The sequence below is a fragment of the Lycium ferocissimum genome, chromosome 7 (genome assembly GCF_029784015.1).
Source record: "Lycium ferocissimum isolate CSIRO_LF1 chromosome 7, AGI_CSIRO_Lferr_CH_V1, whole genome shotgun sequence".
In the NCBI taxonomy this organism is placed as follows: domain Eukaryota; kingdom Viridiplantae; phylum Streptophyta; class Magnoliopsida; order Solanales; family Solanaceae; genus Lycium; species Lycium ferocissimum.
The window spans coordinates 50,808,699-50,822,130 of NC_081348.1; the positions used below are offsets into that span (position 1 = coordinate 50,808,699).

Below are 13,432 nucleotides of genomic sequence, written 5' to 3' on the forward strand. Positions count from 1 at the left end.
GCAACAACAAAAACATACCCAGTATATTTTAACAAGTGAGGTCTGAGAGAGTAGAGTGTACACAAACTTTATCTCTATCTTAGGAGGTAAAGAGGCTGTTTCCGATAGATTTTCGGTTCAAGAAAAGACATTTTAAATAAGGTCAAACAAGAATTTTAAAGAAGTCATAGCAAAATATAAGAGGAAGCACAACAAAGCATTATGTTTAAAGGAATCAGTAACTAAAAAAATTATAACAAACCCTCTTACATATCAATTTGGATTACATATTTAGTCACCTCAACTTTTAGATGGACTTGACTTGAAACAAATAACCATTGAGATATAAAGAAGAACTAATAAGAAATATAAAGTTGGAATAAATTATACATTGTATATTAAGTAGAAGCAGATACAAAATTAAAATAGGAAAAGGGTCAAATATGCTATCGAACTAACACAAATAGCGTGGGCTCATTTATGTCATCGCCGTTACACATTTGGTCAATTCGTGACATTAACCTCTAACAACCCACACATCTGATTTTTAAACACCAAATTTGCCACGTGTCATTCAATTAAACCATCCAAGTCATTTAACTCATTTCCTTTATTTTTAACCCGATCCACATTATAACCCATCCAAATTCCATTTTCGCCCAACCCCTAATGATCTTCAACCCTTTTATATCTATAAAGTGGTTTGAATCTTTATTTTACTCAATTTGGCATAGTCATTCTTATGATAATTAATGATTGTTTATTACTTCAGATTCAATGGCAGCTGGGTCTCATTTTAAATCTTAAATTGTGCTGCTGATTTTCTTGAAACAGTTTTTTCCGCACCTGCAAGTTTGAGTATCTGAAAAAAAAAAAAAAAAAAAAAAAAAAAGGGAAGAGAGAGAGAGAGAAGGGAAAAGATTATTAAGGGTTGGGTTAAAATGAGATTTGGGTCGGGTTATCATGTGGATCGGGTAAAATTAAGGGGAAATTTAAAAAATATATAATTTATTCACTTACATTGCAAAAAATAACTCAACACTTACATTGCAAAGCGTTGGCCTAAAAACACATTGATACAGTGTTTATACACTTATATACAAAAGACAAGTGCATTATGTATATAGGTGTCTGAATGTGTATAATGTGTAGATAGATACACTAAAAAAATTTAGTTTTACAAAGATTATACAAGAAAATATGCACTTATACATATTTATACACAATTATACAATATTGTATAAGTGGATATAAACATAAGTCTAGACTGGTTGTGAATAAGACTTTTACGTATATATATATACACCTATATACATAAGTATATAAGACATATACATTATGTATATAGGTGTATAAAAATGTATAACATATACACTATCAGACTAATCACTATTATACAATATTATATACTACTATACACCCACTACCTTACACCTACCAGTTTCTCCATCGCCGACCTTAACCACCTCTGGTGACCTCACCGCCAGTAATTTCATCTCTGTCACCTGCGTTCCACTACCGGCTGCTCCACCATCACCTCGGTGAGTTTTCTGATAGATCTAGATCTAGGTAATTTTTGGCCAGATCTAGTTCGGGTGGTCGGTGGTGAAAGAAGTTGACTCGCTGTACCAGCACGGCGACGGAGGAAGACGATGAACGACGGAGAAGCGCAACAGGGAGGGGTACGGTGCTCAAGCGGTCGGTGGTGGAAGAAGTTGACTCACCGATGACAGGGGAAGACGGTGGCGAAGGTTGGGAAGCGCAGCAGGGAGGGGTACGACGGTCAGGCATTTGAGAAAAATTTGGGTCATTTTTTGTAAGATTTAAAAATATGAGTCAATTTTGGTAGCATTGTAATCCTAATTAACATAGGGTGTAATTATCTCTAAAAATAAAGGGAATGGGTTAAATGACGTGGATGGTTTAATTGAACGATACGTGACAAATCTGATATTTAAAAACCAGATGTGTGGACTGTTAGAGGCTAATGGCATGAATGAGTCAAATGTGTAATGACGATGGCACAAATGAGCTCAGCTATTAACAAGTCATATGAATGAGTCATTTTTGATAGTTCAATGACATATTTGAGTCTTTTTCCCTTGAAACAATACATGGTACATTACCACGACATTTAACCGTAGAAAAATTACTTAGAAGCTAATGTGTTCCTTTTTAATGTCAATGCGCCTAAAAGTAAGTTCACACTCTATGCCCCGATAGCATCTACGGGGTCAAGGCTATAAACTGCCAAGTTCAAAGAGGTACTCAAGATAAAAAAAAAAAAAAAAAGTTCAAGTGTAATATTGAATAAAATCTATCAAATTTAGAGAATTTCAATCTTTCGAGCCGAGAGTCTAATCGGAAATAACTTCTTTATCCCATAAAGATAGGTTATAAGGTAAGTTGTACGTCTTACCTTCTTCAGACCTTATTTGTGGAATTACACTGAATGTGTTGTTGTTGTCGTCGTCGTAAGTTTAGAAAATTCCAAGACATTCTATCTTTGATAAATTTAACCATTCAAAATTATTTAAATATATTTGAAGGATTATTTTAAACTCATCCTTAAATAAAGGAGACTAGTTTTATCATTGTCTGAATCTCCATCAATAAAACCTATCCCAGTGACCTTTTTAAAATTCAACATAATCATAAAAACCGTGGACCCTTGTTCCATCCGTAATATCCGACCAAGTGTAGGGACCATGATAGTGAAACAAATAAGGTAGAACAATTGCCATTCTTAGGAAATAACCACATTACATCAAAATCTGTCATCTTCCACAATAAATAAATGGACTTTTTTGTACAACTTTTGCAGTTACTGATCACTGACCCCATCCAACCTCTATGGCTCTGCACTGTCTCTTGCTTTGAAGGTGGTGGTCATATGATATTGACTGAGCTTTGGTAAATTATAAGTTTAACAAGGTTTGGATAAAAAAAAATTCACTTTTGACCTTTAATATTTGTCCACAGAGCGACTAAGGAGTTAAAAGTTTAAGGAGGTGTCAAATTAGGCATTGGGCTCACTCACGCCTCAAAAGCTTAGCTCAAAGGAAGGAGTATTGCACAAGTCTTATATCGGTCAATTAGTCCGGGCATTCTATCCCTTTTTTTTGGGGCCACATCGGATCGGACGTGGGCGTGGCCCTGATACCATATCAAATTAGACATTGGCCTAATTCACACCCCAAAAGCTAGCTCAAAAAGAGGAGGATTGTCAAGCCTTACAAAGAGTCTAAAATTTTCGTCCGTCACCGATGTGGTATATTCTCATTAGATAGTCCATTTTCAAGGTTTGGCCATGAATAACTTTTACTTTTAATTCGAAGTTTAATTTCGGAAATCAAGTATGGCTATAAAATTCAGAATTCAACTTGAATTTAATTCCGATATTTTCCGGATTTGAAAAACATCAAAAAGTTATTTTTACTTTTTTCATTTCAAATGACTCATAAAAATTCAAAAACAACTCCAATTTATATTCGTGGCCGGTCCCGACTCACAAAAAAAGAACTGTCACTCTTGGCCATCTTCCAGAATAGATAAATGGACTTTTTTGCAACCTCTGCAGTAACTGTTAGTGACCCCATCACCCTATTTCTTGCTTTGGGACCACAATTTTATGGTATACTTTGTAAATTAATAAAGACTTTTTTTTTTTTTTCAAGAAAGTAGCCACTGTCTTTTTGTCTTGATATTGTAAAAGAGAATGAAGTCAAAAACTTCACCAGTTCACCTTTATTTGCACTGTTACATTTCCCTAAACTTCACTCTTTTCCCAACCCACAAATTGTTTAAACAAATAATGAATGAAGATGCGATTTGGAAGAAGAAAAAAAATGGCATCTTTATTACTATAGTATAGTACTGTCTTTCTTACTTACCTAACCTCTTTTGTTCTGATCTGTTTTCTTTTTTTTTTTTTTTTTTGCTCTTCAAGAACTCAACTATTGCTACATTAAAGTTTGGTTTTTTTAACTTTAAACTTCTGTCCTTTTCATCTTTTTATTTACATGACATTCCATTACTGTGCCATTCTATAGTATCATTCTTGAAAGTGGTTAGTCCAAAATTGTCTTTAAAATGGGAATTTTTTTGTGTGCTCCATTAGTATGAGCAAATTGTGTTTATGGGGTCTTTTCATTTGGCTAAATAAAACCACTTTTGACTTGCTTCTGTTATAGAGAAATGTAGGGTCTCCTTTTGGTTCTTGGTGAGTGAATTTAATGTGGCAATTTGCACTTTGGACAGTATTGGTGTAGCTTTTGTACTTCAGTGATTCTAGTGGTTGGTGTTGCAGCTTGTTCTTTTTATCTAAGTGTATACTCTCTTATTTCACTTACATAATGTATAGTGATAATTGCAGTAGTGATAAGGATTTGCTAATTGGTTTTGTGGAATTCTTGAAATGATTGTGCAATCATAGTATCTCAGCTTTCTCACTTCCTGTCTAAGTCTTTCTACTTGGTGGGGTTTGGGTACATTCTTGGCCCGTTCTGACTTCTTAGCTTGTCTAAATTGTACTTTCTCTTTTTAGCTCAGCATTGAATGTAACTCTTTTTAATTTAGCACTGGTTTTCATTGGGAGGAAAGTAAGAGGAGGAAATGCAGCCTGCCATTTGTTTGGTGCTGCTATTTTTAGTTGAGTTAGTTAAAGGAAGCTTAGATTTGGATGCTCTTTTAGAGCTTAAGAAGGGAGTTTTGAAAGACCCTTCTGGGAGAGTCCTTTCTTCATGGGATTCTAAGTCATTAGGACCAAATGGCTGCCCCGAAAACTGGTACGGTATTGGTTGCATTGATGGCCATGTCACTTCAATCGAACTAAACGATGTAGGTTTAGTTGGAAGTTTGGATTTTGCAGCTATTAGTGGCCTAAAAATGCTTCAGAATTTATCCGTTGCAAACAACCAGTTAAGTGGGAAAATTACTGGTTTTGCTAGTCTTGACAAATTGAAGTATCTGGATTTGCACTCTAATGCTTTTTCAAGCGATATTATGCTTCTGTTGGCCTCGTTAGGCGATGTAGAGTATGTTGATCTTAGTAGCAACAAGTTTGTTGGATCACTTGACCTGCAAGTAGGAACTTCGAGCTTTGTCTCGTCGATTCAGTATTTGAATATTAGTCATAATATTCTTGCTGGAGAGCTGTTTCCTCACGATGGAATGCCGTATTTTGATAGCTTAGAGGTGTTTGATGCAAGCAACAATCAGCTTACTGGTACTATTCCGTCCTTCAATTTTGTAGTCTCCCTTCGGATTCTTAGGCTCGGGAACAATCAGCTGTCTGGATCACTACCCGAAGCTCTTCTAGAGGGAAGTTCAATGATTTTATCAGAATTGGACCTAAGCCAGAATAAGCTTGCAGGTTTGTTGAGCCTTTCTTCTTAGTTAATTTGCTTGGTTGAAATCAATCTAAGTAATCTATGGTTAATTACTACTACTACGACTCAAGTGTACTTCATGTGATCTATTTTTCGACTGCGCTATCATCTGAAATTGTTGTCAGTTTGATGACAAATGAAATAATTTTTAGATTGCTATCACCTGGAAACCTAGCTTGTTTTGCTTGCAAGAAAATGTAATGTATCGAACCACAATTTCTGAGCACTAAGGAATTGTGTTATAGAGGAATGCTCTACGATTTTCTCTTGCTTTATTGCTTATAATTGTCATACACATTGTTCCCAATCCTTCCCTGGTGTAAAGATAATTCTTACTTATACTCAAAGTCTAAGGGCAACTATTACTGTAAACTTGCACTTTGATTGGTGGTATATTCCAGCTTCTTTTTGAAAAATGTTTGCTGATGAAGATATTCTTCTTATTCTTTTCTGCAAGACAAAATTACCATCATAAAACCATTGATAATTTTCTTTAAAAGATGGGGTTCGGGTGTATTTTAAGTCTCTTTTTTAATTTTTATCTCAAGTTGTTTGTACCTCAGGCCTAAACAAAGCTACTTCCTTTTCCAAGCTATTTCATGAAACTAAAGTCAAACCCCTCTATAGCGGCATCGTTTGTCTGGATATTTTTTGGCTATTATACCAAAATTCTGTTATAGAGCATATAATGACATAATATGAAAAATCGGTTCGAAAGAAAACTTGACTGTTACAGTAAAATGTTGTTAGAGGATGGTTGTTATAGAGAGGTCTGACTGTATTTGCTATTTTGACAGGTCCCATAGCAAGTATAAGCGTTGGGAATCTGAAGCTTCTAAATCTATCCTACAACCAGCTGTCAGGTCCCTTGCCTGTCAAGGTTGGGCATTGTGCCATCATAGACCTGAGCAACAATCGGCTAACTGGAAATGTGTCCCGAATCCAAAGTTGGGGAAATTATGTTGAAGTTGTTGTGTTAAGCTCAAATGCATTGACAGGAACCTTTCCCAACCAAACTTCCCAGTTCTTGAGGCTTACTTCGTTAAAGATTTCAAACAACTCACTTGAAGGTGTGTTACCAAATATTTTAGGGACATACCTCGAACTTAAAACGATTGATCTTAGCATTAACCAACTTAGTGGTACTCTCCTTCCCACCCTTTTCAACTCTACCAAATTGACTGATGTTAACGTTTCTTTCAACAAATTTACCGGTAGTATACCTATTATGGCGTCCAACTCAGAGAATCCAAGCTTGATTTCTCTAGATGTTTCACATAATACATTATCTGGTGTTTTGCCTCCGGGACTGGACAAGTTCCCCGACTTGGTAAATCTGGATCTCTCTGATAATGAATTTGAAGGTGGCCTTCCTAATGATCTCTCAGACAAATTGGAATTTTTAGATGTGTCTAATAACAATCTTTCTGGACTTGTTCCGAAAGGTTTATGGAAGTTTCCTGAGTCCTCGTTCCATCCGGGGAATCCCTTGCTTGTACTGCCAAAGCACGTTGAAGCTCCATCAGAGGGAGATTCAACTTCAAACTTGAAAAGTCATGGCTTTCGCATGAAATCTACCATTAGGGCGGCCCTTATTGCTGGTCTGGTGTGTAGTGTATCTGTTATAGCTTTGGTGACGTTAATAATCTACCGCAAGGCCCATCAACGAGACGTTGAGAAGGACGATATGAAAGGAACCAAGGAGAAGAAAGGTATGGAGCTATTCTTGGGATTTTCATTTTTGGCCCGTCGGCTGAAATTAATTTTGGGCGGTAGCCAAAATATACAAAACATATACACTGAATATGTATATTTACGTATATTGTATGTATAGTTCGTGTATACAATATGTATACTTAATATACAAAACCTATACATTTGCTAGCTATTATCCTTTTGAGCGGTCCAAAAATGTAATTATCCACCATCTTCTTCCTCTAATAAGACAGGTATTTGATCAAATCAACTGATACTATTGCCTTTTCATTTCCACAGGTTTGTCTTTATCTGATATAGAATGTGGAAACGACACTAGAGATCCCGGCATGCCAGCATCAACCATTCAAAATGAGCCGTTATCTTCTCCTATATCTGTCATGTCATCTGCCAATCTATCACCTTCTAAGGTTCAAGATCAATCCAAAAGCCCAGGCTCTCTCAAAGTTTCTTCTCCTGATAAACTGGCTGGAGATTTGCATCTATTAGATAACTCCTTGAAGTTCACTGCTGAAGAATTATCGTGCGCTCCCGCAGAAGCTGTGGGCAGAAGTTGCCACGGAACGTTGTATAAAGCTATGCTCGGTTCAGGCCAAGTACTTGCTGTCAAATGGCTTAAGGAAGGGATAGTGAAAGGCAAGAAGGAATTTGCCAGAGAAGCTAAGAAATTAGGGAGTATTAGGCATCCAAACTTAGTTTCTCTTCAGGGTTACTACTGGGGTCCCAAGGACCATGAGAGGCTTCTCTTATCGAATTACACTGATGCACCATGTTTAGGTCTTTATCTTCTTCGTAAAGGTTGGTTTCCCCTTTTCTCTCTATAGAGTATATCACCTGCATCTATTTATGTAGCTTTTCTGATTTTTATATGACGCTAAAATCGCAATCCAGTTTTACCAAAGAAGTTAGAGGCATCTGTTTTATCATACTCTTTCTATGAAATCAAATATAATCGACCAGGAATGCCCAACCCTGAATGCGTATGTTGTTATTGTAGTCGTCAAGAATGCCCATACCTGATATACTGAATTTTTATCACTATCCTTGCCACTTGATTTCAAATTCGGTGCCTTCAGCCTCTGTGCCTTGGCACTTTTTTTTTTTTTTTGATAATCGTGGTGTCCGGGCCAGCTTGCGCGCGTTTCGACTAATTCCATGGGATACCTGGCTCGTCCCACCAGTAACAGGTACCAGGTAACTTTGTCCACCAAGGCTAGGACAGATGGCAAGCTGTGCCTTGGTGTTGAAAATGGATAAAATATATTTTTCATTCAAAATTTTGCTAACTTCCTGGTTGAATATGTTTCTGAGACTATTAATACACATTTTACATAGTTTGCTTTCATGAAATATATAAATGAAGCTATCTTCCAAAGTCTGAACTTTGTAATTGACATCTCATTAGCAATGTTAGAATATATATGTATAATAGAGAAGATTCGCCCCCGTATTTGCTTTCATGGTAATGCTAAAAGGTAAGACAACTTTGCCTTCGCTAACTGTGCCTTGATGGTGATATTTTAGTATGGACTAATTCGGTTGGGCTCAATTGATGTCATTCTGATGTCAATGCATATCATCTTAAAACTCCATTTTTCGAGTTCCATTAACCTTGGAACTTTGTTGTATTGAATTCTAGCGTCTAACAAGTCATGAAACTGGTTGAACCAAAGATGCATGCAATTAAATCACAGAACAAGAACTAATTAGAGATCTGCTACTTTGTATTCCGCTTATTGCATCACTATACTTTGCTTTCTAGTTTTGGTTGCGATATGGATCTCAGTTTCATTCTTTTATGTATGCAGATGCAGAACCCTGTAAGCTACATCCTTTGTTTCTCGATGAGCGACTCAAGATTTCTGTAGACATTGCTCGTTGTCTAAACTACCTTCACCATGAAAGTGCCATACCTCATGGCAACTTGAAATCTACAAATGTACTAATAGAAACGTCTAACGTGAATGCCCTCCTTACTGACTATAGCCTTCATCGGTTAATGACATCAGCTGGAACAGCACAACAGGTACTAAATGCCGGTGCACTCGGTTATCGGCCTCCTGAATTTGCAAGTACAAGTAAACCTTGCCCATCATTGAAAAGCGATGTCTATGCTTTCGGTGTTATCTTATTGGAACTTTTGACCGGAAGAAGTTCTGCAGATATTGTACCCGGGAATTCAGAAGTGCTGGATTTAACCGAATGGGCGAGATTGTTGACCATCCAAGACCGTTCAATCGAGTGCTTCGATCCGTTTTTATTGGGAAAACAAAGCAACGAAGGCGTACATACGATTCTCGATAGCATGCTTCAAGTTGCATTGAGGTGTATTTTGCCAGCTGATGAAAGGCCTGATATGAAAATGGTTTTCGAGCAACTTTGCTCGATAGCGCAATAACACAAGTTGGAGAGGTAATGTAGTTGTAGATTTGTATCTTAAAGAAGTAGATAATTTCATTCATGTTCCATTTTAATTGTTTAGACCAAAATTCATTTGTGAATTAGCTCATTAAAGTGATGAATGAAGTTTTTGTATTCTCCACATTTTTACGAGAAATAAAAGTTTCTTGTATGTCATTCTTATGAACCTCTTGTAACTTAGTGGAAGCAAGAATCACATTCATCTTCTGTTTGATAAGAGGATTTTGTTACCAAAGCTGAATTAGTTTTTGATCATTTGTATGTCAACTTCTTTTTTGTTCCTGAACATTTGAATAGTTTTTAATTTAGGCTGTGTTTGTATCTCATATAAGCCAAAATTGTCCAGTCACAGCTCACAAAGTAGGAATGATAAAAGTTCATTTTACCCCTGAACTATGCGAAATTGTTTAATTTTGCCCTCCGTTAGAAGTTGGGTCAGAACTACCCTGCCGTTACCAAACAGGCCTACATTTATGAATAGCACTATAGTTCAGGGTTTATTTGGATCTTTTACCGCGGAAAAAAAGAAGAAATAACACATTTGACTTGAAACTTATCTCTTGTAATTCTTATGTCACAATTTATGTGATACTTTTCCCTTCTTCAGATTCACTGTGTGAACTTTGACAAACATATTAAAATATGTATTTTCATCATATTGACATGAGAAGAATTACCTATTATACAATCAAGCATCTCTGTAATGTGTTGTGTTTCCAGATTCTTTTGGTTGCTTTAGCGAAATGTTGTTATAGAGAATATATAATATAACATCAAAATATGAAATTGATTTAATCCAATATAGCGTCAAGTATTAGTCAAATTTACTCAAGTTGTAAAAATCGCTATATAAAACAAGACGGAATAAAAAATAATTAAATTGATAAATATATATTATGCTTGATCTGATTTGAATTTTAACCAAAAAAAAAAAAAATTAAAAAATTGGACCAAATGGAATTTAGGACAAGAAGATGAGTTCAAAATAGGTGTAGAGGGTCCATGTTACTTCAAACAAAAAACAAAAAGAGAGAGAGAAAGTGGGCGTCCATGAGGCTTGACAGTGACAGTAACAGCTAGCTTAACTACGCGGTTAACTACACGGTTCTACCAGATTCGGGATCCCGACTAATTCAAATTCAAATCGAAAACTTAGTTGATCCGTGATTTATATTTCATCTTTTCATTTGCTTTTCGTTTGTTTCGAGAAATCTATCAATCAATTTTGATTTTTTTTTTTCTTGATTCTTTTCTGATCGAGACATATGAATAATGTTCATGGACTAACAAAAATGTGGAAAAGCTCTATTTGCCACTCACATTCTATACGTCTTTTGCATATGGCATTGTCACTCCGCTTAGGAACATCTACTAATTGAGAATTTAATTTGAAAGTCATATTTTGACCCGAACATTTTCAGGATGCCCCCAATAATTAATGGCAAGTGCTTTTCTTGTGTGGATCCTATGAGTGGAGCGAAAAGGATTTAATCAAAAGTTTCACTATTTTGCATAGTAAAAAGAAACGAAATTGAGTTAAATTACTAGAGAATTTGATCATTTGTTAGGTGTGCCAACGATCCACCAAGTTGAGCTTGACATCCATGTAACAAAATCTTTCTCTAGCTAAGGATTTCATTGTTGACTGAATGGGGATAAATTAAATTCATTGACAAATAAAAAATTCCGGTATTAAGCTTATTAAAAGAGAAAACATTTCATGGGTGTTAAGACACGAATTGATAGATGCTTAAAAAAAATATAATATTTGAATTTAAGTTAAAAAGAGATATTTGAAAAGACGTAAAAACTCTTAAATTATATTTTCCAGACTTCAAATTCTATATTTCAAGTTTGAAGTTGAAATAATGGATCAACTCAATAAATAAATATTTTTATCAAATTATCTATTTCAGCTAAGTGTTTACTAATCAAATTGATCCATTATTTCGACTTCAAACTTGAAATAAGTAATATGAAGTTTGAAGAGTCTTAAAAAAAAAAATTAAGTTTAGATTTTTGCTTATAAAATTTCAACCATATTTAGTGATCAATACTATTTTTCAACTTAACTTTTTTTTTTTTTTTAAAAAAAATATCAATACATGTCCACCCTTACTTTAATTGGTATGATAATATTTTCAGAGGCTAAAATTACTCTGATGGAGTCATAGCTCATTTTGCTTCTAAGTAGATTCTTCTTTTGTTTGCTACCTAATACTAGGTGACAATCTTTTATGAGAACTTATTAGCTGTCAATATTTAAGAAAGTCTACTCTTTGAAGTTTGAACTTTTCTCCTTTTCCTTTTCCTCTCTAATTATTTTTCTTTTTTAGTTTTTTCATTTAATAGCACGGATTCATTTTGAAGCTTAATTAATTTGGATTCGTATAGAAAAGTTTACTTTAGAGGTAAAATGTTTTTTTGTTAAATATAATTTCATTTTACAACTCGAATTTGAAATTTCTTATTAAAGATGCGGAGGTATTTACTGCCTTAGATTATTTTCTCTCTCTAACTTGTTTCTTTTTCTTCAATTTATTATCTCATGTGTTTCTTGTTTGAATTATTCATATTTCCCTCTCAATTTATATGAGTTTTACTGTTTCAACTAATTTCCTTTTCACCAAATCTCCGTTTGTTCACCGCTACACAACAATGGAGTAATAAATTCCACACACAAAGTGAGAAATAGTCCACTTTATGTATATTGGAAAATTGACTTAGTGAAATGATGTCACAAGAAAATTAAATTGGATTCTTAAGATGAGATTAAAATTTAATTACTTCATTGAATATGGAAACATCTTCAGTGTCAGATAAGATAACTAAATAGAAAATTTCCATTGACGGAGCTAGTGATAATGCCATTTAATTTATGTTTCACAAAGGTAGTACCCAGAGGTGGATCTATAATGTAACTTATGGATTTATGTAGACCCAATATCTTTTAAACTTAACATATGTATTAAGAAATTTATTAAATATTAATAACTATTTGATTATAAACTCACAATTATTATATATTCCTATATTACCTCAAGATCACTATAAAAACACATAAACTTCTAACTTTGGATCAACCTATAAACTTTAATCGGTTGCTCACAATCTCACATATTAAGCAATTGCATTAATCCTGCAATTGCTCCTTCTAGGTCGATAAGTGAAATGTGAATATTTTATTTTGTCGATTCTAATGTCTCCTAGGACGTAGAGGCGGAGGTAGAGTATTATTTACGAGTCCAAACAAATTTACTAGCTTTTGCTTAAATTTTGTATTTGTATCAAAACATTATTAAAAATATATAAATACTTAATTGTGAATCCAATAACTAAGACAAGTTATGAATCTAATAGGAGGCGCAGTGCAAATCAGCCAACGATTAATCTATGAATGGGTAGGTGAATTAGCTTCGCCTATTATTTTAGTGAAGTTTTTTCTGTTATAAATAAAAAATGATAGTTCGGTGCATGAAGCATTTGATTTCATGAGATTTAAAAAATGGCTCGCGTAAGAAAATGTAATATAAGCGGTTGCTTTCCTAGTTTCAAACACATAATCTATAAATTACACATAGATAACTTAATTAAGTGATGCAATCCCTTAATTTCTAATTGTACATGTTAATTTTTGTGCTTTACAACTGTATCCTTCAAACAGTGCATTCGTACCAAATAAATTCCAAAGCCAAAACTAATAAATCCACCTCTCTTACGCGTAACATGTTCACGCGGTTTTTCTTTCTTTCATTAAAACACGCACACATGCACTTACTATAAATATAAATATGACGCATCACACACTACAATACAATACCCTCATTCATTTCACCTCCATCACTCCATACACAAGTACTTACACATTCTTCTGTGTGTCTCTCTATAGATTTGTACAAGCAGATTCACCTTGCTGTCACGATTTA

General features: G+C 34.6%; 1 protein-coding gene across 1 annotated transcript; it reads left to right on the forward strand.

The window, feature by feature from the left end:
- The first annotated feature begins 4,569 nt into the window (after positions 1 to 4,569).
- LOC132065577 (LRR receptor-like serine/threonine-protein kinase GHR1) lies at positions 4,570 to 9,717 on the forward strand. Its single transcript, XM_059459022.1, has 4 exons — positions 4,570 to 5,353; positions 6,167 to 7,081; positions 7,365 to 7,883; positions 8,894 to 9,717. Exons 1-4 carry the CDS (start codon positions 4,594 to 4,596, stop codon positions 9,481 to 9,483), a joined length of 2,784 nt encoding a protein of 927 aa, XP_059315005.1. The 5' UTR covers positions 4,570 to 4,593; the 3' UTR covers positions 9,484 to 9,717.
- The last annotated feature ends 3,715 nt before the right edge of the window (positions 9,718 to 13,432 follow it).